At 40.1% G+C, this 25,399-nt stretch overlaps 1 protein-coding gene across 10 annotated transcripts in view; it reads right to left on the reverse strand.

Annotated features, from left to right (window-relative positions):
- LOC121081403 overlaps positions 1 to 25,399 on the reverse strand; it is a 134,302-nt gene that overhangs the window by 5,747 nt on the left and 103,156 nt on the right. For 9 of the 10 annotated variants that reach the window (XR_005825670.1, XR_005825680.1, XR_005825677.1 and 6 more), the window contains one exon: positions 3,704 to 3,850. Coding sequence is in view for 1 of the 10 variants with exons in the window: in XM_040580425.1 (XP_040436359.1) it covers positions 3,732 to 3,850 (119 nt within the window). In the remaining 9 variants the exon portion in view is untranslated. Of the gene's footprint in view, positions 1 to 3,182; positions 3,851 to 25,399 lie in introns of those variants that run through there. The other variant, XM_040580425.1, reaches the window with a different exon arrangement.

Here is a 25,399-nt window from a genome sequence, read left to right on the forward strand (position 1 = left end):
ATACAGGTCTGGTCTTTCCTGGCTGCCCAACATTGCACATCACACCCATCAACCCCACAGGAACAGGAGGCAAGAGGAACATTCCTCTAATCCAGATGATGAAGGTGAAGTCAGGAGCCGTTCGCTCTTGATCTTCCATCACTCCACACCATGTTGATAATCCCATGATTTACTTTTTTTTGACCTCCCATCAGGATCTGGAAAGCAAATAGCTCCACTTGTCTACTAGCAGGATTTTAATGGAAAATGTTGTTCCTTCCCGCCTTACACAGCTGCGATGCAGACTTATCCCATCCTAAGCATCCCATGTTACTTTGCTTTAGCAGGGAAAGAAAATCAAATGTGTGACTGCAAAACTGGGTGGCCTTTTCAGTAGCTTCACACCGATCCAGTGAAGAGCAGACAACAGGTGGGTGTTGTGGGATTTTTCTTGGTATCAGCCAGTTGGCCCAAGTTAGAGAGCAGTACGTATTTCTTCTTCACAGATTGTCCCGCTGCAAAATGTGTTGTCCTCTGTTCCCTGTGGCACAAGAAGCGTGGAAAGACTGCCCTGCTGCAAGCGGTGCGAAGTGCCCGAAACCTACAGGTAACAGCACTGGCTTATACATTGCGGTGCTTTTTTAAAGATAAACCCTCTGAATGGTGGGAGGTCATAGTTAAACCTGTTACAGAGACCTAACTTTTACTTGTCACATTAAAACTGGTGGATGGTTTTATTAAAGTGTGATTGCAAACATCTGCCTGCGGAAACTCTACCTGAAATGCCTCTCTTGTTTCATACACTGCGTTGCTTCAGGTACCCATCAGCCCCATTTGCAGCAGACTTGATTTTTTTGGACGTACTGGTCTGCATGACTGTTCTTGATTTATTCAGGTTTATGACCCACTGTTTATATTTTTTTTTTTAATTTTTAAGTTTTTAGTGAAAAAGCTTGAAAATAGCATTGAGCCAAAACTTTCAAGTTTATCTTCATGCCAGGAGTCATAAGCATTATATGATTCTCATCTGAAACAAGAAATCAATGAAGCTGGGTATCTGCAAATGTCAATGAGTCCAGCCTAACCTCCTTGCTCATTACAGAACATAAAACCAGCTAAGGCCTGATCAGGTTTGAGTTTAATTCTATGGCAAACTGGTAACAATTTTCTTTGGGTTTTCACTTTCTAACAGCAGTCTGTTGTAAAATAACAGTTCCCCTCCTTACACAGTGTATACTTACTTGCTAACATCATTTAAACCAGACTATGGGAAGTAAGCGTTTACTTCCCAGCAGTTGTTAAAATGCCATTACAGATCGTATTTAAATTTATACATTACATGAAGAGTAATTATGCTCATGTGAGACAATGGTGATGATGGTGATAAGATCAAGCAGCAGATGTGTGAACATAAATGCCTGCTGCCTTATTTTAAACATCAGATGAGCTAAATGGAAGCTTAAGTATCTTTTTGGGATCATTTTGTTAATTCAATATAAATAATTCTTTAGATTTTATTCTCCGTTTGAAGATATGGTAAATTACAGTTGAATGCTCTTCACAGTGCTGAGATTATAGCAGCACTGACGTCATTACCTCAGAGGCAGCTAATTGAGAAACACATTAGGTAAGATGTCTTTCAAAGTGCATAAGCAGGAGAACAGTTTAAAATTTGGTGCCTTCCTTCAAACCCTGTAGGTATTTACCATGCCTGTTCACCACAGAGCTTACTGCAGCACAGCCAAGAGCCACCTTCACATACTTAAAGGGGGCTTAGAAGAAAGGTGGGGACAGTTTTTTTAGTAGGGCCCCTACTATTTAGGGCCCCTATTTAGTGATAGGGCAAGGAGTAATGGCTTTAAACTGAAAGAGGGTAGGTTTGCGTCAAATGTTAGGAAGATTTTTTTTATGATGGTGGTAGTGAAACACTGGAACAGGTTGTTCGGAGCGGTAGTAGATGCCTCATCCCTGGAGGCGTTCAAGGTAGTGTTGGATGGGGTTCTGAGCAACCTGCTCTACTTGAAGAAGTCCCTGTTTATGGCAGAGGAGTTGGATTAGATGGTCTCTTCCAAACCATTTTATGATTGTATGATCTGCCACCCCTTGGGCATTCTCACCTTTGCTCATCTCACAAGACCTTCAAGAAAATATCTGCTGGACTGGGTGCGACAGAAACCAGTGGCGGAGTCAGAGGTACCTCCCCTTTGCTCTGTTTTCTTTGGTACCTGCATTGGGTCTGGCTGAGCCCCATCGCAGCCCTCACAGCGCTGTGCTTTGTGTTGGTGGCTAGAAAGGTGGTGAGAACACACCAGCGTTATGGCCACCACGGAGAGCACCAGCGCAGCACCCAGGCTGGCTCTCCATTTCCCCTCAGCAGTAGGCCAGGGGTGGGCAAGGTGGGAGGGGACACAGCCAGGACAGCTGACCCAGACTGACCAAGGGGATAGTCCACACCACATGACGTCTCCCCAGATATAAGAGCTAAGAGAAAGGAGGAGGAATGGGGGCATTTGTTATTCATGACATTTGTCTTCTGGAGCAACCACTACATGTACTGAAGCCCTGCTTCCCCGGAAGTGGCAGAACATCGCTGGCTGATGGGAAGTAGAGAATAACATCTTTTCCTTTGTTTCTGCACATGCACCTTTTTCTATTGCTTTATCAAACTGCCTTTATCTTGACCCACAAGCAGGGTTTTTTCATCTTATTTTCTCCACGCTCTGTGCTGCTGAGCTGGGGAGTGATAAAGCAGCTTGGTGGGCACGTGGCGTCCAGCCAAGGTCAACCCACCAGAGTTGTGGGAAACACACGCTTATGTCACACCTTCACCTAACCGAGATTTATCCCTTCCTGCAGCCTCTCAGGACATGGCTAACCACCCAGTGCCCCAGGGTGGGACACTACCTCGGTCCACAGAGTCTGAATTCTGCACAAAATAGCTCAGATGTGGTGGGCCAGGAAGGGGGCAGCTGTGGGTCAGGCAGCAGATGAGAAAGAGGGAAGGACCGGAGCAGTGACGTGTATGTCAGTAGTGAGGTCAAACCTCAACCCTGTGTATATATATATAAAGTGCCTGTCACCATACTGATAAACATTCTTTGGAACCGCTCTTGACGGCAGTGGTAAGAACAGGAGTCAGACCGTTAGTACCTCAGCACTCCTGTTTCCAGCCAATTAAAAAAAAAAAAAAAAGAAGCCACAAACCTCAGCTGCTGTGACTCCTCTAATAGGAAACACGCAAACGTGATGAGAGGGGAGGAGAGGAGAGGAGATGAGGGGCAGGGTACCACTGGGGTGTCTCCATACCCCGTGGTGTTGGAAGACAATTCACATTGCTCAGCACTGCCAGTTCTGCTACGCAGGGTTGAAGGTCAAGCTCAGCATCCCAGGACCCAAAACCACTTTGGAGATTTGGACTGATAGGATGGCTGCATGGCAGTGCATGTTACAGCGAGAGCTAGTACCTGTTGCTTCAGTGAAAGAACACGAAGGAAATTGTAGAAAATGGCAGGAACCGGCTCTTGAACAGAGGGTGTAATCATCATTACCCTCTGTCCTCTGCCACAAGCTTTCCTCCACAGTTTTGCTGCCACGGTACGGAGAAAAAGCAGTGCTTCCATCCAGGCTGTGATGGATAGCCTTGGGTGGAAGGAGCTGCACCGGTTATAATGTATCGTTTTTAATTTATTAGAAGACGAAAAGATCAAGGATCGTTTCCACTAACCTTAACCACTTTATTGGTATAAATCATATTAACTGGCTGTTATTTTCTTGTATTTGGCATTTTCTTCTGGATGTTTATTCCAATTCGCCTTGGCCTTCTGCCAGATGTGCACTGAGTGTCGAAAGCAAGTTCTAAACTCCATTTCCCCTGTAAAAAAAATGGAGAGACATAGTTATATTTAAAAGTCCTGTACAGGGGGAAAAAAAGAAAAAAAAAAGTTTGTAATTTACTTCTGCGGGCAGGTATAGAACGAAACAATAGCCTTACATAGACTTATCATGTGAGCTGCTTGAATAGGACATGTATATGCACTGCTTTCATGCAGCTTGAAAAAACAGCCAGCGAGCGTGCAAACGGCTGAAGCACGCAGCGTCTTATGGTGAAGCACTTTGAATCTGATGCTGCAGAAGACAGCACACCCAACATGGGATGTGAAGACAGCACAGGGAGCTCAGCCCTCTGCAAGCTGTGGAATCCGAGAGACAAATTTTTACACATTTGCTTAGCCTAATTCTACTATTTTATACCTATAGTTATAATCTAACTATTTTCAGACTAATGCGAGTAACATCTTCTTGTCACATAACTATAAAGTCTCATGTCAGAGGGAGGTAAATCAAGAAAAAATTCACTGAACTTAGATCAAGTCACTTCGGTAACAACAGGAATGTGTGTGCGTGTTTATATATTCCAACAACATTAATTATTTCACTGAGCTTCTCCCAGGCCAGTGTTGGGTCTTGCAGTCCCCAGGTGATGTATTGGCTCTTTAGAAGATAATCAGTGAAATTAATATATTCTGAAAGCTTTATAATTCACTATATTTTAGACTTAAAATTGTAAAATAGTATGGCTTGAGCTAGTGTTCAGAATACAATCAGAAAGCATGCAGATAAAGCAATTAACCACTTTAGAGCTGGCTTATGGGTGACAGTGTCCGTACTAATTAAACTGATTAAGAACTCATGCAGTTTCATAAGAAGGCCAGGTCAGAACTAAATTTTTCTTATAAGGGTACAGTAAATAGGTCACATAGTTAAACAACATTGATACTATTTGATTAATATGCTCTACAAATGCAATGGAAATGAAAGGAATTTGCTGATTTTAATTAGACTGGTTATAAATGATCTGAAGTGGTTTTAGCTGCCTAATTTTAGGCAACTAAATTAAAACACTTTCTCCTATTACTTTTAAGAAGTACAATTGATATGTACAAATGAACTGAAATTTCCTATATCCTAATTGACTGCATCACATCCTTATCCTTTTGCAACACATTCTTTTGTAAATACCATCAACCAAATTAAAAATATAACAAAGCACCTCTAAATTTTTCCTATAACCATCGTTACAAAGGTAATCTTAGTTTAATAAAACTATCTGTTAGGAAAAGAAAAATAATTATCTGTGAATTTCAAAATTGCTTTTCTTGCTAAAATTCTGTGTATTCCATGATCAAAATGAGAACATGAACACAGTGGAAATTTTGGAAAAAAATTTGTAAGAAAATCTTTCACTGTGAACTAAAATTGCACATAGCTTACATTTAAGCATTTGAAAAAGGGAAAACAGCATTTTATCGGCAACAATCTGAACTTAAATAAGGATACATTGAACCCTTATGAAACTTCTTGAAAGACTGAAAACTGCCTTATGGTTTGGGGTGGTTTTATGTGCAAGTTACTTGGATATCCTGTTTTATGAAATTTAGTAGGGTGCTATTTGCATTATATAGTGAAACTGAGTTTGGCTATGGACGTGTTTGGCTTCTAAGACCATTGCAAGATATTTAAAATGTGTCTCCAGCAAGTACTAACGTCTTTTAAAGAAAACCTTCAACTTGTACGTAAATACAATGTATTGTATTGTAACAAAATGTTAAAGGTATAATGTCACGAGATGTAAGAACATAAGATTTCACCTTGTATGAACTTTAGAAGTAGTGAGGGATTTGCAGTGTCTTTCACTACTGGAAAAGAGACGAAAAAACCTGGAGCAACCTAAGCCCCACATTCCTGAAGCAGATATCCAGCCCTGTGCTGTTTACAGCTGTGATCAGCTCCTTCTTTTCTAAGACATGTTTAGTCAAATAATTAACTAATTAAAAATAATTAATCAATTGGAACAACCCCAATTAATTGCTTTCCAGGTTTGTCTATGTTTATCCCCATAGTCAACCAGGTGGCTATCACGTTAGCATGGTGCAAAGTGCACACACGGACACTGCATTTTTATACCCTTATGCTGAGGGTATACTTTGGCCAAGCACAGCAGAACCTTTAATAGTGAAAACAACCACTTCAATCAACCTTTTTAGGTAGTTTTTAGATGCCATGGAAATCTCTTTCAGCCCCTGCAAGACCATGGTCAGGCCCCTGCACATCAGCTGAAATACACTGGTGTCTTCATGAGTCCATCCCAATATCCACCCTACATGGTTTTGGTTGCTTACTGAATCAAATAGAATCTATCAATCTTTTTATAATGTACTTACAGCAGTCTGGTTTGTGCCCAGAGCTAAATAATGGCAACTCAGTTTATGGTACCATCTTGCAACTTATGTCACAAGTCAACGATGTCAACAGCTGAGCCATGTCCAATAAAATCCTCTTTAGACTGCTTCCAGTTTTAAAAGTGATTGTTGACTCGGTCTAGCAGATTCAGTAACATCATCCCACAAACAAAATGTAAGCTGAAAATCACTGTTTTACTTATTTCCTTGTTAATGTGAGATTTTATACTGGTTCTAGATCTGCAACTGTGTAATTGCAACTAATAAGCCAAGTTTTAAAATCCTTTGATTTTTTTTCCCATGTAAATGTTACAGATGTGCATACAAACAACAGCTAAATTAACATCTGGACTCTAGTAAATAAATTTATTTTGTTGTCTTGCCTTTTGAACACATAATATCAGCTGAGGTCTTTTAAAACCATTTATGTAATGGGATGTTATCAAACAAAATAATACACACCATTTGCCACATTTTTTGTTTATTGACTCTATTTTGCAGTGAATAACAAATGCTTATGCAGAACCTTGTCAATAGGGATGTATTTGAGTAAAGCTTTTGTAAGTCACTCTAACATCATTCATAAGAGTGAGAAATTCCACTATTTACGAAGTATTATTGCTCAGCCAGCCTAGTGGCTGGCATCCTGAGGAAACAAGCAGTAAAAGTGTTTTGATGAGGAGAGAACTGTAGGTCATGCAAGTTCTTTCTATGATTATTTTTTTTCTGAACGTTGTTCACATCACTAATGAAAAATGAAGATTTATCACCTGTTGCTTTACCTTTGTCGCTCCTGCCACCCTACCTCACTTTTAGGTAATACAAAGAAAATTTACAATAGTCTATGTACAGAATACCTACCTTTTCCCCATTCCTGCATTTGGGTCGTAATCCCTAAAACTGCTCAATACTTACGTGTGCTTTTATGTGGAAATATGTTGCAAGTAAAGGTGTAATCCTCATTATTCTTTCAGGCATTTATTTGACTTTTTAATGTAATCTCAATATGTTATTTCAACAAAGTATTTTCTCTTCTTTTATGGATAATAAAACAACTTATTTGCAATAGTACGGCTCCTGGTCATACTATTGATTATGGGAACGGGTTTCAAGAGCCACTGGGGTGCAAAGAAAACGTTGCCCAGCTCAGGCAGAGGGCCCAGGGCCACACTGGGCATGTACCTTCCCTGGGCGCTGCAGCAGGACGGCACCGTGCTGCAGACCAAGAATAACCGGTGAAGAACAGACAGGTAACGGGAGGCATGGAGAACAAGGCTGAGGCTAATGCATCTCTCCCTGTGAATCAGCATCTGGTGTACAAGGCTGTGACGTTCACAACCGCGTTCTGAAACTAGATTTTGCACGCTGCGGTCCTTTCCTGCATGTGGTGTTTCATATGGAGAGCAGATGCAAAGAGGAACCGTGAGAAGATTGTTTTTTTCATGAATGTTGATATACTTGCTTTCAGGAATTTGGCCTCAGATTTCATATAAATTCCATAACATGTTATCTTTTCTTAAAATATGTTTCTTCTTCAAAAAGTAATTTTGAGATGTCTATTTTAAATTTTAGTTTGTCACTTATTTCACTTCCTTAAATCTCTGCCTACATTTAGATGGTTTTCCTGGTTGCATTTGAACCTACTGTTGCTTACCAATGTTTAAAAACTCTTATTTACTATCATTGTGCGAACAGACTAAGTATATCTGATTTCAGGATGCATAAATCTAGGTGATAAAATCAATATTTCTTGCAGCTGAACTTGCTAAACAATTACATATTTTCAGGTTAACATTGCTAAAAACATATCTGCAGGGTGTACAAGAGAATTCTGAGCAATTCATCCAAGTCGTAAAAGATTTTAAAATATCCCAGCTCAGCTATAGGAAAGAAACAATTCCCCAAAATGCTAATGCGTTGAAGCTGCACACTATGTACCAAATAACAAGCTACACATGCCTATTAAAGTGAAAGCAAAACCAGGAGAGCAGATATCATCATAGCCGCTTCTTGGAAAGCTGCTGCCAGTTCAGTTAACAGCCTCTGCCTCACTGAGCCGTCTTCTCCCCAACCTGACAGTAAGTTTAGAAGCATGAGTGCTCTCCTTTAACCAGAGTCCCAAACCCACTGCAACCGACAGTCACATTTTCTCAGATTAGATGGAAAAATACCTGGAAGCAAATCCTCCAAGGAGTGATGATCACCCTGGCCAACGTACTCCTGGCTGTTTCTGAATGTTTAAAATGATCTCTGCATGCGGAGCCAGGAAATCCAAAACAACATGTGTGCTTGAAGGATTAATCTGCATTTCACGCAGCCTGAAAAATACCCTGTAAGGGACCTTACTGAAGTGGTAGGCGAAACAAATTATTACTGTCTCCAGCTAGATCACTCACAGGTTGTAATATTCCTTACCTGCCTCTAAGTGGCAACAGGTATAGCATTCTTCCCTGCAGTCCCCAAGAAAGACACACTCCTCTCTAACCGCAAAAATCGAATAAACCATTCAGAGTCTCTTCCACTTGGCTGAGTTCTGGTCAACCAGTGTAAAGGAGGGAAGCATCCCAACAGTATTACCAGGTTGCTCTTACAGCAGGTCAGGTGGGATCGTCAGAGATGAATGATTAATGAAACTACTTGTCTGCAAAACTTACGCTGTTGTATGCAATATGTACATACTAACACCACAGTGACCAACGCTGTCCGATGGGGGCTGATCCCATGCCTGTCTCCCTGTGTTATGGGGCAGAAGGAGATCTCTGCTTTGACTAGTCTTTATTTTTGCTTCACTTTTAGGGGCTTTCTCTGACATCAGCATCAGAGAGATATTGAAGACAGAACAGTGATGGTCTACAAAGCCTGACCTGAAAAAGGAGAAAGATGTTGTGGGGAGGAGTTTCTGCACCATTGTCTGGATGGAAATACAGCACCAATATCAAAGCTGGAACCTGGAAAAATATCATTTTCTAACACCAAAGATGTCACACTTAAACTAGCCTGAGAATAGCATTTATCCAGTCTGTGGGAGACCCATCTTCCACCCCTCTGTCTGCGGAAAATGCGAATTATTGTCACTTAGGTGGGTGCCATTAGCACAAGGCTGCTCCTGACCTCACAGACTGAGTAAATGCTAACGCAGGCAGCAGTAAGAACAGCTATAACCCCCCCACACACCAAATTGACGGCTTCACTTATTTGTGTGCATAGACACAACCTGAACAACAGGTGTGTAAGCAATCCCCTCTCGCCCTAAAGTGTGATGGTCAACATTAGTCAAGGGGAGACCCAAACTCCTGTGTCTCTTCTAGCGGAGGAGCAGGTGCCTGTTTAACAGGCAACTGTTGTTTTGTTTGTGCAGAGATGACCAGTCATGGTGTGTTGAGAATGGGATAGAAAATGAGAAAAGGACCACAGAAATTATTTATTTCTTCTTATTATCCTCTTCGAAAAAAAATGTTTTATTCTGAAAGCCGGTAAGGGGTTACTCCATGCAGTTCAAGGGGTGTTTCCTGTATAATTTCCAGAGCTGCCACATCTTGATCCTCATTTTTTAACGTACAGCAATGGGCTGGTGTCAGCTAAGCCCCACTGATTGTCTCAGGACTTCTCTAATTTCAGTGAATCAACTGACAGACTGAAGTAACGCATTTAAGATTAAAACAAAAAACTTTCTTTATCCTGCAGTCAGATTATAGGTAATATACTAGCCTTGCACTTTAGGCATTAGCTTAAATACTAATGTGTCTGGAAAAAACAATATACTTGAAGAACATCTGAAGTATTAAACCAAAATCTTTTGTTATTTAAACCTATGAATGCTGAGAAACTTTTGTTGGAATTTGGCCTACTTTTATTTATTAAGATGTTAAAGGAAGGTAAATATGGTTCTGAAGCCCGCTGCTAGCTAAGGAACTCATCCTTTACTGCATAGATCTGCTTGCACAAAATTAATTTGATTTAACTTTTCAAGCTGCTTTTCTAAAGCTCAAAAGTGCACAACTTTTCTTAAGGCAATGGTAACATAATCAAAAACAACAGTAAGAAAAACAATAGCTTATAAAGAATTGAATTTTCATTTTATGTCTAAATTCCACCACATACACGTAATCTGCATCTCAATCATATCCATCTAACATTATCAACGGCACAGCAGACACAAACACACTGAGAGAATGCATGGGTTTATAAATATAAATACACAATTGCATTACTAATCCACTGGATAGTATTCTTAATCAAAGCATTTGGCATGGGAGTGAAAAATATAAGGAACCTGTAACACCTTTCAAGACAAAAATTGCAGCATGATCCAGTTTATTACTCTTTGAAAAGGATATTCGTAACAATTCAAGCCTGACGCCGTTGAATCACCTTTCTGTATCATGAACTCCAGGACAAACTGCAAAGTTTTATATGTTCACCATTCAGTACTATTTACAGTCAATGGAGGAACCTAACGAAAGCATTGAAATAGCACAAATATATTAGCTTGAACAACCATCATATGCTCCCATAAACTTTATGTTTTATCTTTTGAAAAGCTGCTGCTATTTAATAAGATTTAGCCTCTTACTTTTAATCTCATATTGCAGCAGCAAGAAAAGACCTAGTCCTGCTTCAGCATGTTGCAGTGTTGTCATGGATACACAAGCGTGGTCCATCACTTCCACCAGTAAGTAAACAAGACTCTCAAAGAGTGCTCCGCAGGATTTACTAGCTCCGTAGTATTGTTAGCTGCACAGGGCTTTAAATAAGCAAATGGTCTGTAGTTTTAGAATAATATCCAGGGCAGTGTGGGGGCATGTGTACACGATATATCTTCCTTTAGAAAAATCAAAGGGTAAATGTTATGCTGTGTAACTTTGCCCTCCTTGCTTTTTAATTCAGTTTGTCTTTGCCTCTTGTTTTAAGAAGACCTCTGTAGGCTACATAAGGGATCATTCTTTAATGTGGCAGGCAACTTGGAGTAGTCAACCACTAACCGCTTAAATAAATGACTTACATCGTCACCTACATGAACAGTAAAATGCGGTTGGTCCATTTTTCTGGGGAAAAGTCATTTTAATGTGGCAGCATGGTGTTTGGTGATATTCTCATTGTCTTTACTCAAACAAAGTCCTCTCTCAACCCAGAGATTACAGAAATGAAATTCAATTTTACCAGCGCACCTGTCAACCGCTACAGCAGGCTTGGCTTGATTGCAATAAATCAGCATCTTATGTTGATGCAGGGATGTACATTAAACACCCTAAGCTGGTGTTTCAAGAAGAAAAAGCACAGATAGTTAAGAATGCTATATTTAGCACAGTATATTAAGCTTCACAACAGTAAAAGTCTTAGTTAGGGGCTCCACTTTGAGAAATGATAATAGAAATGACAAATTAAATTGGGTAAAAAAAATCAGGTTTAAAAGCTCTAAAACCACAAATCTCTAATACTTTGAAAGAGAATTTACTGAAAAATCATTGTCTTTCATACAAAGTTTAGAAAATCAGGTACGTCTTTGTTTTCTTGCTCAAAACACCCTCACTGTATGGTGATGAACACTAGGTGTATGACTGGGACGTTTTGTTGGGTTTAGCTGTTGGGATATCTTTGTTGATTAGCCTGAGTCAACCTAATTTAAGGCTAGACAGAGCAAATAATTCATGATGAATAATTTATTTGGTAAATTTAGCCATTTTTTTCATCTCTTGTCATATGTGTGAGCAGATTGCAAGGTAGATTTAGGGTTGGTTTTTTTCTTAGTCTGTGACTTCATTACCAATATCCAAAACCTGCAATGAACTTACTAGTTGCCTTTGGCTGGAGAAGTCATAAACTGCTGTATCGTTCTTTTATTATTGCAGCTAATGCTTTAAAGTTTTGAGTGACCACTCTGGCCTCTAGTCAACAAAGCATCTACCTTCAAAGGTGGCTGATTTCATTGAGGGTTAGGGAATGACCAAGGATCTGAGCCAAAGCACCTTACCTTCAAGCACACATATGTTCGTGCTGAGCTCAGGAGTGTCCAGTACCCCCACCAAGAAAGAGAGCCAAGAGTTTTTAGCAGACAGATATCTTTCCAGGATGTGAAATTTGCTTTCCACAAATATTTTGCCATTGGCACTCAACTGCTACACAACTTACTGAAAGTGAGCGCAGGGAGGACACAAGTCCAGTGAAAGCAGATTAATGTGGTGAATGGATGCTCGTGAATGTGGATGTTTGGGTTTTTTTGAGTTAGTGCTTAAGAGACGGCATCATCAAGCCTTATGAGTTGCTTTTAACAGCCATGTGAGCTCCTTGGGGCAAGAACATCTCTCCTCTGCTCAGAAAGCACATGGCACACTGGGGTGCTCAAGAAAATAAACAATAAATTGTAGCAATTAATGCAATCTTTTCTTTCATTAGTTATTCTTGAATGTGATGGAAGACACGTTGCGGTTATATCTGTAAGGGTTACTGGTGCAGGTAAAGGCTACAGGATCACACCCATCTGTTTGTAAGCCTTGTGGGGTTGAAAAATGCAAATACCTTGAGCTGCTTATGTGTATATTTAAGCACTTGAAGCCCCATTTAAAAGAAAATTTTAAAAATTGGGTGAAGGCAGCTACAGCGTGCTTGAAGAAAAACAGCAGTAAATATTTACTAATTTATTCCCAAATTAAAACTGAAATTTTGACCTTTTTTTTTTTTAAGGGAAAGAAAAGAATGGGAGAAAAAAGACCACTGTGTCTTCTCAGAGAGAACAAAGCATAAAGATATCGCTCAGAAATTAACCGTTTTAATTACTGCTTTGCAGGCCTAAATATGGGTAAGATTTCCATCCTTTGCAGAATAACACCACCGTCAGCGAGCAGGCTCCGTCCCTCTTTCTCAGACAGCAAGTACAGTCTGCAAAGCTGCACTTCAAACTACGTGTCCGGTGCCGAAAGAGTTAATTTAAATTTGATAACAAATGGCTCTGCTTTTGAAATGAATGTAGCCTGGCAACTTCAACTGAGAACCCTTCATAGGGCCTCAATTATGTATGCAGCTTCTTTGAGAAATAGTTTCACACTTCTGACCCAAGGCCCACGATGTTGTTGCCATGAAATAAAACTGTACGTAGGCAAGGGTTCATTTCTGTACAACCTCTGCATTTCTGCACTCCCCCCCCCTTCACCACGACATGTAAAAACCACAGAAAATTGCTTATTCCAGCCTGTTTTTTTGCATTCCTTGCGTCGGCTCATCCGCTACCCTCTGAATACAAATTTAATATGTATGATCTTTGTTCCAGCATTTAACCTGTGCACTCGTTTCAGGGGTTTTTTTTAGGAATTTCCAGCCACTCTGCTGGGCTGCCGCCCTCATCAAAGCTGCCGTGTGAAACCAGAGAGACAGACAACGGGTTAAACACCCACACCATTTCATTATTTATTTTTTTCCCCCTCTCCCCCCAAAATGGCTGCTTTGTCTGTGTGCATACACCAATAGCAAATGTCCTTCTGTTATTGTACAACCAATTTGATGTGTCAAGTATTCATATGCTAATGGTGGTACAGTTTCTCACTTTTTCACAGATAAATTGTAAGGATTGCTACAGACAGTGAAACAAGAATAAACAGCTTTTATTTCAGATGTGATAAATTACTTTCCACTCAAATAACATGCAACACATGCTACTGACCGTTATTGTTTCTATTCATTGTGAGTTTGCCTTCTGTTTTTCTTTCTTAAAACAGTTAGAATATATTTAGCAGATATAGCCAGAGTCAACGCAAATAATTTTATTTCCTTCATTTGCCTTGCACTTTCATGATGTGTAAGTTCTCTCCTATGGAGCATTTATAATTTTAAAGCTTACAATAGGTGGGATTTGAAGACTGGGCTGTTTCCTCTTGTGTGTTAACAAAATATGCCATAGTATGCATGCCTAGAATCCATCACTTAGGAATGCTGCTGGCAAAGGATTTCCTAAATATAGCATAAAGCAGGAACAAAAGAAAATAATACCCAGCACCTTTTTGTTCTGTTGCAAGATCAACATTTATTCAAAACCTGAAAAGACTAGGAGCTAAGAATGATCATTTGTATTTTGTACCTGAAGTAAAATAGGACTGTTTTCAGAGTCCGTATTTTATAAATAAGGAATAAGTATTTGGCACAGATAAAATAAACTTGCATATTAAGCAAAGACTTTTTTTTTTAGAAACATAAAAATGGGTTTGCATTTCTACTGGTTGAAAACGCGTGGGTTTATGTAATACAGTCAAGGATTATATCTGTGTCCTCAACTCAGACATGAAAACACATTTATATGATTATGTTGTTCCACAGCCCATCCATAAATGTAAGGAAATCCCGAGTTAAACCCATGAGTCCAGACAGACACCGCTAATTTAATTAGCCAGCGGTAGATATCTGTGCCACCCTGCCGAAGTCCATTTTAAGTCACTGCACCCTGCTGCAGCCCAGGGAGGAGAGCACGGTCAGCTACAATTAAATGCCATGCCTGGGAGCTGTGTACGTTAGGGCTTTCCCTTGCCTTTGTGGAGGCAGAAGGTAAAGCATCGATGCCAGCTGAGTGCATGCAACATCAGGTCACTGCAGGCATACAGTAAGAAATTGGGCAGCACGAAAAGTAAGACCCCCACTGAGGCATCAGCTCATCTGTAACATGTCATCCTGTATATTTATGAGGTATATTTAACCAAAAGAGTAACTCTCCGCTGGATGATTTCTTTGAATTACAAAACAGCGTGACATCCTACCCATACATAACACGTACAAGCAACAGTTTGCTGGGGTTGGGGCAGTAAAGCTTGATTTATAAAATACAAGAGCTTTCTTATTTTAAATGTGCCTCATCAAGGTTGCATTGATCTTGGGGATCTGTTACTTCATGAGGGAGGTTAGAGGTTGGGGAGGAGTTGGTTGGTGTGGTACCTGAAGAGGGATGTTGCACGTCATACTGCAAACAAAAGCATTGAATCCATGGTCACAAAACCTGCAAAAGTTATAAGAGAAATGGGGATGACCAGCTGGCGTGTGAGCCACGGCCCTTCTACTTCATAATGAAGTGAGCATCATCCTCACAGAACATCAGCGCCCAGTTAGCATCCTTGACAATAAAATGTGTGTTTCTGGAGAGATGTACCCACACGCACATTCAGGTCTCTGAAGGTGCAGGCTTTCAGTTAGCTTTCCTGCTCTATGTGCCCACATTGCACATTTTCTAAATGCTGCTGGTGTCACTGATGTCCTCCAGGTGTTGTCTAGAAACGTTGTTTTCTGCGACTCCCTTTTACAAAGTGATTGTGCCAATGCACCAGGATGTCAAACTGAAAGATGAATTAACCAGGCTGCCCATAATCTCCTCTGAGAATCTCTGCAGGTGCCTGAAATGATGATGGTCAGGGCACAAAAGAAATGTCACGATGTCAGCCCCCCACTTTTCCTGAGGGGAAGACAGGAGGAAACTGAAAAGAACGTTTGGAATTTTGGTGCCCAGCCAGACTCTGCAGCTATGGGCACGGAGCCCTCTATGCTGCCCTCAGAGGGCTGATGACTCATTATTCATCCCATGTGCTTGCAGGCGAGTGTATAGCTGCTTATTAAAAACTCTGGCTCTGCAAACACTTCTGCACTTGCTTGACTTTAAGCATGCAAGTAATCCTATTGGGTTGAACTGTCAGCTACTAAATCTGGGAGAAATGACATTGCCAACATCTCAAGATTAGTATGAGAACAAGAATCAAGATCCTAGTGCCTTGAAGACTGGTGGAAACTAGTTCTCACCGTATTTTTACCTAGGTTGCTCTCAGAAGCTTTCTTTCACAATTGAATTTTGTTATGTAGCTGTGTTTGCAGTAACAGTGGGGGAAAACACAAAACATGTAAAAAAATGTGAAAATGTGGAAGTGTTCAACATAAATATTGCTCCTTTAAAAAAAGAAAATGCCCAAAATACAGAACAGTCAAGGACTGTTTTCTCAAGTATGGCACATAAAAATTCAATTAAAATAACATGACACTTTTTATCTAAACCATGAGGAAAAGCATGTTTTCTTTTCATGAGATACCTTCTTCCAGACCTCAGCCAAAAAAAAAATGTTTGCAAATACAAATAAATGTGCATAGTGAGAGTTGTTCAGTCCCTTAAATAGCAGATACAACTACTAAGAACATGCACTTGGAAATGCTAAAATCTACAGCACCGTGTCACAGCTATGTGCAATGAGATGCTATTTTTAGAACAGTTACAGAATGATCAGGAAAATAGGCAACTAAGCTCCAAAATGAGCAAAGAACTGGATGATACTTTAGGTCTAAGCATATTGGAGGAAGTTTTGGTGTTTCTGCATCCCTGATAGGAAGTAAGGAAAGCTGCCGTAGGGATAACATGAGTGTGGACCTTCTCCCACCCACCAGAGTGCTCCAAGGAAGCAGAGAAGTAAAATTGTGGTTTACTCCACTGTGATTCAACGTCCACTCCACAGCTTTGGGGTAGCTTCTCCCCACACAGGCCCTGGTGAAGATTTTTATCCATCCGCCACCCTTGAGGCTACAGCAGACGGCACTCCGATTCGTAACTATTGCAATATAAAAATGTTAATCTCCTCAGAGTTGTTTTCAGGATATGTCAAATTAAATTTTACTTAGAAATGTTTAAGCTGATAGATAGTGGATGCTAATTAGACAAAAGGTGATGAGCAGGTCAAGGAGAAGAAGATGTACACAAGTTTACAATTAGTGTATTTTCCATCTTTGTGAGATTTTCATCTAAAGCCTGACCACAGATGTTCTACAAGCAATCTTTTTTTTTTTTTTTTTTAAGATGAAATGCCATAATCTATTAAATTTTTCACAAATGACAGAAAGTGATGGACTCATATCTCTGAGGTAATCCCTTCTGCCCACCTCTCTGAGGGTGCAGAGGGCTCCATCAGCAATGGGTGCAGGTGCTGAGACTCCATGGAGATGGCATATTTGGAGAATGAAGAGAAGCAGCACCAGAGGCTCAAGTGCTTGTTGCGGTCTTCTTCCAGGTATTACGGGTGCAGCACCACACCATAAGATGGCAGGGCAATTTATCTGGCAAAAACGCATCTGGTCAATTGTCTTATCTCACCCCAGTCCTGAAACAGAAGCCGTACCTCTTCAGGCCTTGGATGAATTGGGAGAATTTTTGTGGCCCAAAACTCTTACTTCTTTTTCCCCATAGGATAATCCACTTTCCCAGGCTGTGTCCCTTAAGCAGGATTTTGCCCTTCAAATTTCAGTCACAACATAAAAATCAAGAGGTATATTACTTTTGCAATTGTGATTGTGTTTGCAATTGTGATTGTGTTTGCAATTGTGATTACTGTTACGAATACTATTACCAGCCCATAAATTCCCAAAGCTTAAGCCTGGGATCACATCAGATCACTGCAGTCCGACCTGCCGAGCACCACAGGCCATTGCATCTTGTTTACTCTCTGCTGCGCTGAGCTCAAGGACCTGGTGCTGTCTGGCCAAGCTGTTCCTTGTGTTTAGCTAAAGCACATCCTCCAAAAGGCACCCAGCCTTCGCCTGAGAGATGGAGATCCTGCAGCTGGCCTTGTAACTTGCCTGATGATTGATCGATGGATCGGTGTCCCTGGCAAACGATTGGGTCTAGCTTCTCGTTTGAATCTGTTTGGCTTCAGTTTCTAGTAGGTCATCCTATGCCTTTCTCTGCTGGGTTAAAGACCCCTTTAGCACCCAGCCCACCTTCCCTGTGAAGGTGCTCACATACTGTAACCAAGTCCCCTCTCAACCTGCAATAAACTGAATAAGTGGAGCCTTTAAGCCTCTCACTGTAAAGCATTATCTTCAGTATAAGAATCATCCTGAGGGTTTTTTTCTACTCCCTTTCCGACTTAGCAACTACTTCTTTAAAAGGATCCCACAAACGAACTATGTTAATGATGGTTTGACCATTGTGCAAGGAAAGGCCCTGCAGGACGTGGCGCCTGCGTGGTTAGCATCACCCGTCCCTGCCCACAGCAGCGCACAGTTAGGTATGAACGCCAAGGTCCTTCCCTCAGCCACGACCGGCTAGGGTGCAGCCCCACATTTTGCAGCCACTGCTTGCCTCCCACATGCCACTTTCATGCATCTGTACTAAAATGTCAGAACGGGCTCTGCTTGTTAAGTGAAGCAGACGGCTCTATTTGGTTGTCCCCATCACTGCTCATCGTGTCACCAGCAATTTTGGAGTTACAACCAAACCATCGATGAAAGTATTGACAAGTACCAGTGGTGCTCCTCTTCCCGGAAGGTTCCTGCACCCTATTTTCACATTCCTACTTCTAGAACCACCTGTTAGCCAGTTCTGAACCCATTTACCATTCATCCATTTGGGGTTAGTGGAAGGGGAGAACAGCTTTTGTTTTACACGGTGGAGTAGTGGTAGTTCTATTCAGAAGCTGGGTCTGTTTGACAAAATTTATTTCCCTTAATCACCTGTGAGCTGCCTTTAATTCCCTCTCAACTGATTACCAAAGCAGCTTTTTTTCTCACTGGCTCAAGTTGCTTGGGTAGGACCACTGCCCTTTCTGAATATTAGCACAGCAATGTTCTCCCACTCTTCTGGCATTTCCCTGCTGTTTCAGGGTTTATTAAAAATTAATGTCAGTGACTGAGTGCTCTCCCCAGCCAAGTCTTCTAAGACTCTTGGGTAAAAGTTATTCAGACCTACTGGCAGATGTTGTTTAACATCTATTAATTGACTGGAAAGTACTTATTAACCTCATTAAAGGACATTCTTATGTAAAAAGAATGTCCTTATTGTTTCCAAATGGAGAACAGAAATAATTTTGGCTGGTTTTGGGTTGCCTGTCTCCTAATAGGTTTATCACAACTATTTGTTTCGTTTGTATCCCAAAGTTTATAGCATCTGTTTTGTGCCCAGTGTATTATTATTTTTTTTAAATTTATAAATCTGTCTGTCTTTTTCAAAACCTTGTATCTGGTTGTTTATTTCTGTGAAGGTACCATGAATCTCTTTTTGGTGTCTTAAACTTTTCAGTTACCTCCATGAAAATTCTCTTTCGTACTTATTACAATCCATTTTCTTTGTTGCCCCACTGTAGCATATTTTTAAATTTATTTTTTTAAAATTTCTATATGCTGCCTTCACTTCTCCGCTTGGCAGCCAAAAAGCAGTGTTGCCTGTTTTTCTTGTGTAAGCACAATGTTGGCTGTCTTATAAATTTACCTTACAGAGCCTTATATATGATCTTATAAGTTTAATTCACGCCTTTAATACTAAACATTCCTCTCCAACATATCCTTACATTCGCTCTGCCATGAGACTTCCAGTTTGAAAGCATGAAATATATACAGTGCTACTACTTGAACCTTTTCTCCATTCACTCACACTGAATGCAATCAAGTCAAAATCACTGATTCTTGGGCAGCAACCAAGTTGCAATTATTAAATCTTTCCTTTGTCCATCACACTGAGATCTAAAGAAGGGTTATTTATTATTAGGTGCCTCATCTTTGGAGACAGGGAATAATCACCACTAATTTTTGCCAGAAATGTCGATATGCTGCTCAGGCATCTATTCTGTGTGGCCCATGGCAAGTCATAAGGCATCTATATATATATTTTACAGTCTTTTTCTACTTTTCACTTTTACATGTTAAGTTATAAATAAATGTTTAAACTGCTGATGAAACTTTTAATTTTGTTACAATGTAAGTATTAACAGTAATGCTTACAGTAAAGGCGGTAGCTAGTGATAGAAGTGCCGTGGATAATAAGTGTTTTCTGAGACTGGTCAGGAATCAGCTCTAATTGTTAGGTAACATTTAAATAAAATACAACATGCAAGGAAATATTTTAAAAAGCATTAAATTTCAGTTAAAACGTTTAATAGCTGTTATATAACACCATGGAATGCTATACATTCATTTTTTCCATTTAATTATGTAAGATGGAATTAATAACTTCATTTTTTCTTAATTATTTTTTTTTCCCCTTGTAATTTTGTGTTATCTATTTAAATACAATTACGCCCTGTCCAGAGTTCTAAGCTTTCGGTTCTGGTCTTTCAAATTCCTACTTCATGCAACTAGCACCTTTTCTGCAAATGTGCAAGTCAGCTGCCTGAGTTTGCACTTTATTTGCAACTACAGTAGTTAACCCCTATCTCAAACCTTGTTTATCACTTAACATTCCGGCACCATTTTTCTTTGCTCTTGGGACTGCCTTTCAAAAGTGATATTTTAATATCCTATCTTCAGCCTGAAATAGCGAATATGAGGTTGCTTCAAGATCAATTCCGTATGTATCAGCTCCATGGGATATTTGATCTTCCATAATTTACTAATGTATATGAAACCTAGGCAAAGTGACCCGTGTTAATGCAGCAGTACTCTGTCCTGAGCAACAATGGTTCCATTATGAGTAAGGTCTCAATTCAAAGCAAATAAGTTGAGAGCAAAGTGTACTGAGAGACTGTTAATGGACTGCAGCCATCAGGCCTTTTTAGTTCTTGCTTCAAAAAAGTCCAGGCTCTGGGTGTTAATTATAAAACATGAGAAACTTACCTTGGAGGTAAGAGTTCCCACTCACTGCAAAATACAAAACAAGGGAAAAGGCAAGAAAGAGAGACACAGGTGTTGATGACCTTAGAGACTCATTCAGCTGGATACAGGTTTTATATCTCAAACACCTCATGAAAAAAACAAAGTTTTCGGTTGAGTTCAGACACAGTGTGAATGCCACATGTGACAGAAGAAATGGAAGAGAGGATGGTAGAGTAGGAAATGAGAAATGCTGAACCTCTGGGTCTCCCCAGGAGAAATCACTCTTGAAATGTAGCCACTGTTGCCATCTCCCTGGCTGCCCTATAGCATCTAAAGGTGCTGCTTGAATAATAGCTAAATCCTCTCAGACTACTTGTATTTGCTCTTAATTTTGTAAGGTAAGATCTTTCTCATACTTTCAAATTAAAAAATAAACAAAACAAATTGTATTGTGTTGATCAAGGTCACCAGACTCATGATTCTAGACTGCTTATGTTGCCTTTTCCTTTGCTAAACTCTCCTCGTTAGTATTTCTCTAATAGCATATAAAATCATCCGTGTAATGTTGATAAATTACTGGCAAAATGAGCAGCTCAGTGTCTCCTAATGAAAACGTAAAAAATCTTAAGTCACTTCCCTCCATTTCTTTTCAGTAGTATTCACACAGTTTGACTTCAGGCATTTAGTCTAGATGCTTTAAATATTTTTTATTTTTTTAAACCCCAAAGGCATCTTTTGAAGTCTTTCCATTGACTACAAAACCAAAATATTGTGGTGGTAGATGTGTTGATTCACAACTGAACCTGATATCCTATGCAACCTTTTCTCCAGCATCCACCAACAATCAACGCCAAAAACTCAGCCTCATTGGTTTTTTTTTTCACAGTCCTTGGATTCCTCTTAGAGTCTTATTATTTTGTGTGTGCATGTGTGTGTTGCTTGCTTTGTATACCTGTGACGTAGTTGTTATTATCAGCTCCTGGTTTTATTGTAATTGTTGCACTTTGGGGACGTAGGGAGAAAGGAATTCTTCAAGTTCCAGAAAAAACATAAATATTTGGATCTAGTTAGAATGTTCTGAGTTCAAACCTCAGGGCTCAGAAACCAGAAGAAAAGAATCTAGTTAGGACTGCTTAGTTGGCTTGGTGTTTTTTTTTCATAAACTTAAACCTGGAGCTGTTATGGTAGTGCCAGGGAACTGAGGCTGTTGACTCTTTGCTTGGCTATTGTCTGAGCACTAAAGCAACCTAGAGGAGCAACCAAACTCTTTCTGTGCCATCTGCTTTCAGATGAGCGTGGCACCCAGCACACATGGCCCTGGTCTGAGGTTGCAGACCTCAGCCGGGCTCAGGAGCCTGACCCTCAGGGGTAGATCTGAGCCAGCACAACAATTCAGGCCATGTCCCTACCACAGCCCACGGGGTGTTTTTGGACTCTGAAGTCATCTCCTGAAACTTGGCTCCAATGCAAGGGCTTGTGGTACGCAACTGCCATAGCCCACCACAATGATGTTACCTCCAAAGGAACAGTTTTGTGGGCCTCAAAATCCCCTTGCAGGCCTAAGATGACCTAGAGGAATAGAGAAGGACAGGGAAATAACGGGAGCATCATTTTCTTGCTGGAGCACCTGCAGGAATAATGATAGTACAGCTTGGGAAAGACTGAGGCTGACTATCAGCTCCTGCTTGGCTATGGCCTTTACTATAAATATTGATAGATTGCTTTTCAACCATTTATAAAGGTCTTGTTATTGGAGAGAAGCTAATAAAAATATGTACTATATTAATATGGGAAAGCTGATTTCTTGTTTTTTGCCTACTATAGGTGAGATAAGATTGTATTGTTGAATGTGCTTGATTTAGCTCACTGGTTACTCTTACCAGGTGTTTTACTGTGTTTCCATGAGGTTGGTTCTTTATTTCTCCCAAAAGGAAAAACAGCCTCCCCCTTGATAATTTTCAAATTGATCTTCTTTTGCTTAGCAGCTGTTATTTCTGTCAGAATACACATCTGTTCTAGGAGGAGACTGTTAGAGATCATCCTCAAATAAACAGAATGTTGGGGCCATGCAAGATGCATCTTACAACAGCAGAAAAATATCTGCCAGGTCACTCCTCAGCAACACTCCTATATATTTGTATTTACTTAATACAGATAACATTTATGTACAAGGTGTCTTGATACTTGCTATTTGTAACACAAAAAGCTTTTGGCAAACACATCTACGCTGTCACATCATCAAGTAGCTCTCCTGTCAGCCAAAAACGATGATGATATTCCCAACTTAAATGTCATGTAGCTGAGACCATCCTGGGAGGAAGCTGATAGACACTACAATGTATAATTAATACTGTTGATATGAAAAAGGCCATAATGAACCAACAAAGTCAGCGCTCTATTAAAGCTGTTGTAGAACCTCACTCCTTTTAAAGTGGGCTTGTGACGATTTCGGTATAGAAAATATATTCAGTGTCACATCAGTATGTCATCTTACATTGTCATGACTAATTTCGAGGAAGAAAATCAAAATTTTTTTCCTCAAGTAGTCTCTTTCTGGAGCTTAAGTTTATGATATTTCCTGCATTCTATTCATTTCTGAATCTTATTATTTACGTTAAATAAATAGTACAGATCCATTTCTCAGTTCTTGTTCACAGGTGGCAATGGAAAGGCAGAAGGGTGGATTATACACCATTAACCTATTAAAATACACATCTTTCTTTCCATTGCTTGCATGTGCAGTTTTTAGCAAACTGCAGTACGGACTAAACTTCATGAGCACAATTGTCCACGTTAAAGACACCAGAACACAGAAGAGTGGTTTAAATTTAGCCTAATAGAAGGTAAACCATCCTACACAGCTTTATTTGGTCTCTCCTGGCAGAAAGCCTGAATGCTTACCAGCAGAGCCAATATATAACAAGCTGAAAAAAAAACATTTTGTAAGAATGGTTAGTATAATGTAATCTCTGAGTGTGATTCTGTATCTATGGTTATTAAAATATTAACGAAATAGAGGTCGTTGTTTACCTATCTATAATTTTCTGACCCAAATGGTTGCCAGACATTGGAGTGCTGTAGAGGAAGGGGAACGAAGGAAAGAAGGGAAAATAATCTAATTTTGCTATATTTGTATTGATCTGCTCTTATTTTTCCCGTATGTCCAGTGCGTGTGCTTTTATTGTTGTAAAATATACAACTCAGTTACAAATTCTGGATGAAAAAAATAGTTTCTTATTTATGTAATTGCATTTATTAGTTCCCAAATAATGACACACAATGTAACTGGTCTGGAGCTGAGACCAAAATGTGCAGGAAGTGTGGAGGGACCAGAAAGGCAGACAGAGAAAATCCTTTCCAGTAGCAGCTCCATGACATGCCTTGCCCACTGACCAGGGTTTTCAGCCACTGGGAAAGGAGAATATCACATACAGTGCAAAAAAATCACATCAGATGCAGACAGGAAAAAATGCAGAAGAGCCTTGCAGTACTTTTAGCCTGTTTACTACCCACCTCCATGATAGAGGAATCAGGAGGAAAAGCAAGGTGGAACAACTAAGCAACTAAAGCAAAAAAGGAGTTAAGGCGTTTCAAAGAGAGCATATCTTTTCAGTCTTACTTGTTCAGCGTTTGAAGTATTGTCAGAAAACCACATAATTTTCATTCTTCGTGTATTTATAAAATTACATGTTTTCCTTTCAAAAATCCTTCTCAAATTGAATCTTCCTTCTCAGGGGAAATCTCAGTTCTGCTGCTTGCTGTCCAATAGTCACAATTAACTGACAGAAGGAAGAACCGATTTGTTCTTTTCTTCTGCTAGTTACAGCTTTTAAAACTTGGGCACACGCTTCCTCTGGTCAATCTGGATTTCATCTTTCTGAAAAAAATCATGTTTTTTCTACCACAGACGATCTAGAAATGCAGTTGCTGAGTCTACCCCAGCAGCACACCTGGGTCATACAGGCGCGGGTCAGATCTGCTGTGCTAAACTTCTCTGCAGTTACATTTCGTTTGCCTTTGAACCCCGTTCCTTATGCAGCTGGTGTACGGATGATATCAAATTAAGATAGCAAATTATCTTGCAAACTGCCATTTTGTGTATCTAGGCCAAATGAACTTCTTTTCACAAGCCTAACAAAAGACCTGTCCCTGAAAAACTGTTTGTCCAGAAAAGCCCTAGTAATCAGCATTTTGTGGCAATGTAGTATTGCCTTTTAGGTGGTATCAGAAAAAAGAATTTAAAATGTATGTTATAAATTTGTGGGGCAAAAGAGAGAATTAATTCCTTCCAAGAAAATCTATAATTATTTCAAATTCCATCTGTTCCATACTTCATTTTTTTCCCTATTCTTTGGCTCAAATACCCCTCATCTTGCTGGGCTGTATTTCGAGATTTCCTTCTTCCCTGTGTAGTGATATTACTTTGCTGCGTGAGTTCAGTGCGAATGGAAGTGAGAGGAGAGGTGCAGGCATGATGGGGATGGGGATGGCATGCATTCCCCAGAACTTCTGGGCTGCATCTGAAGCTAAATGGGCCTTATTGTTTTCTTCAGCTTGGCCAACAGATACCAAGAGCCTCCAGTCACCTGACACTACTGTAAGTGCAATTATCCCATGGGAGCAGGAGTTATTCCCTGGTCCGTACGCGGCCA

This window comes from Falco naumanni, chromosome Z (genome assembly GCF_017639655.2).
Source record: "Falco naumanni isolate bFalNau1 chromosome Z, bFalNau1.pat, whole genome shotgun sequence".
NCBI classification, from domain to species: Eukaryota; Metazoa; Chordata; class Aves; order Falconiformes; family Falconidae; genus Falco; species Falco naumanni.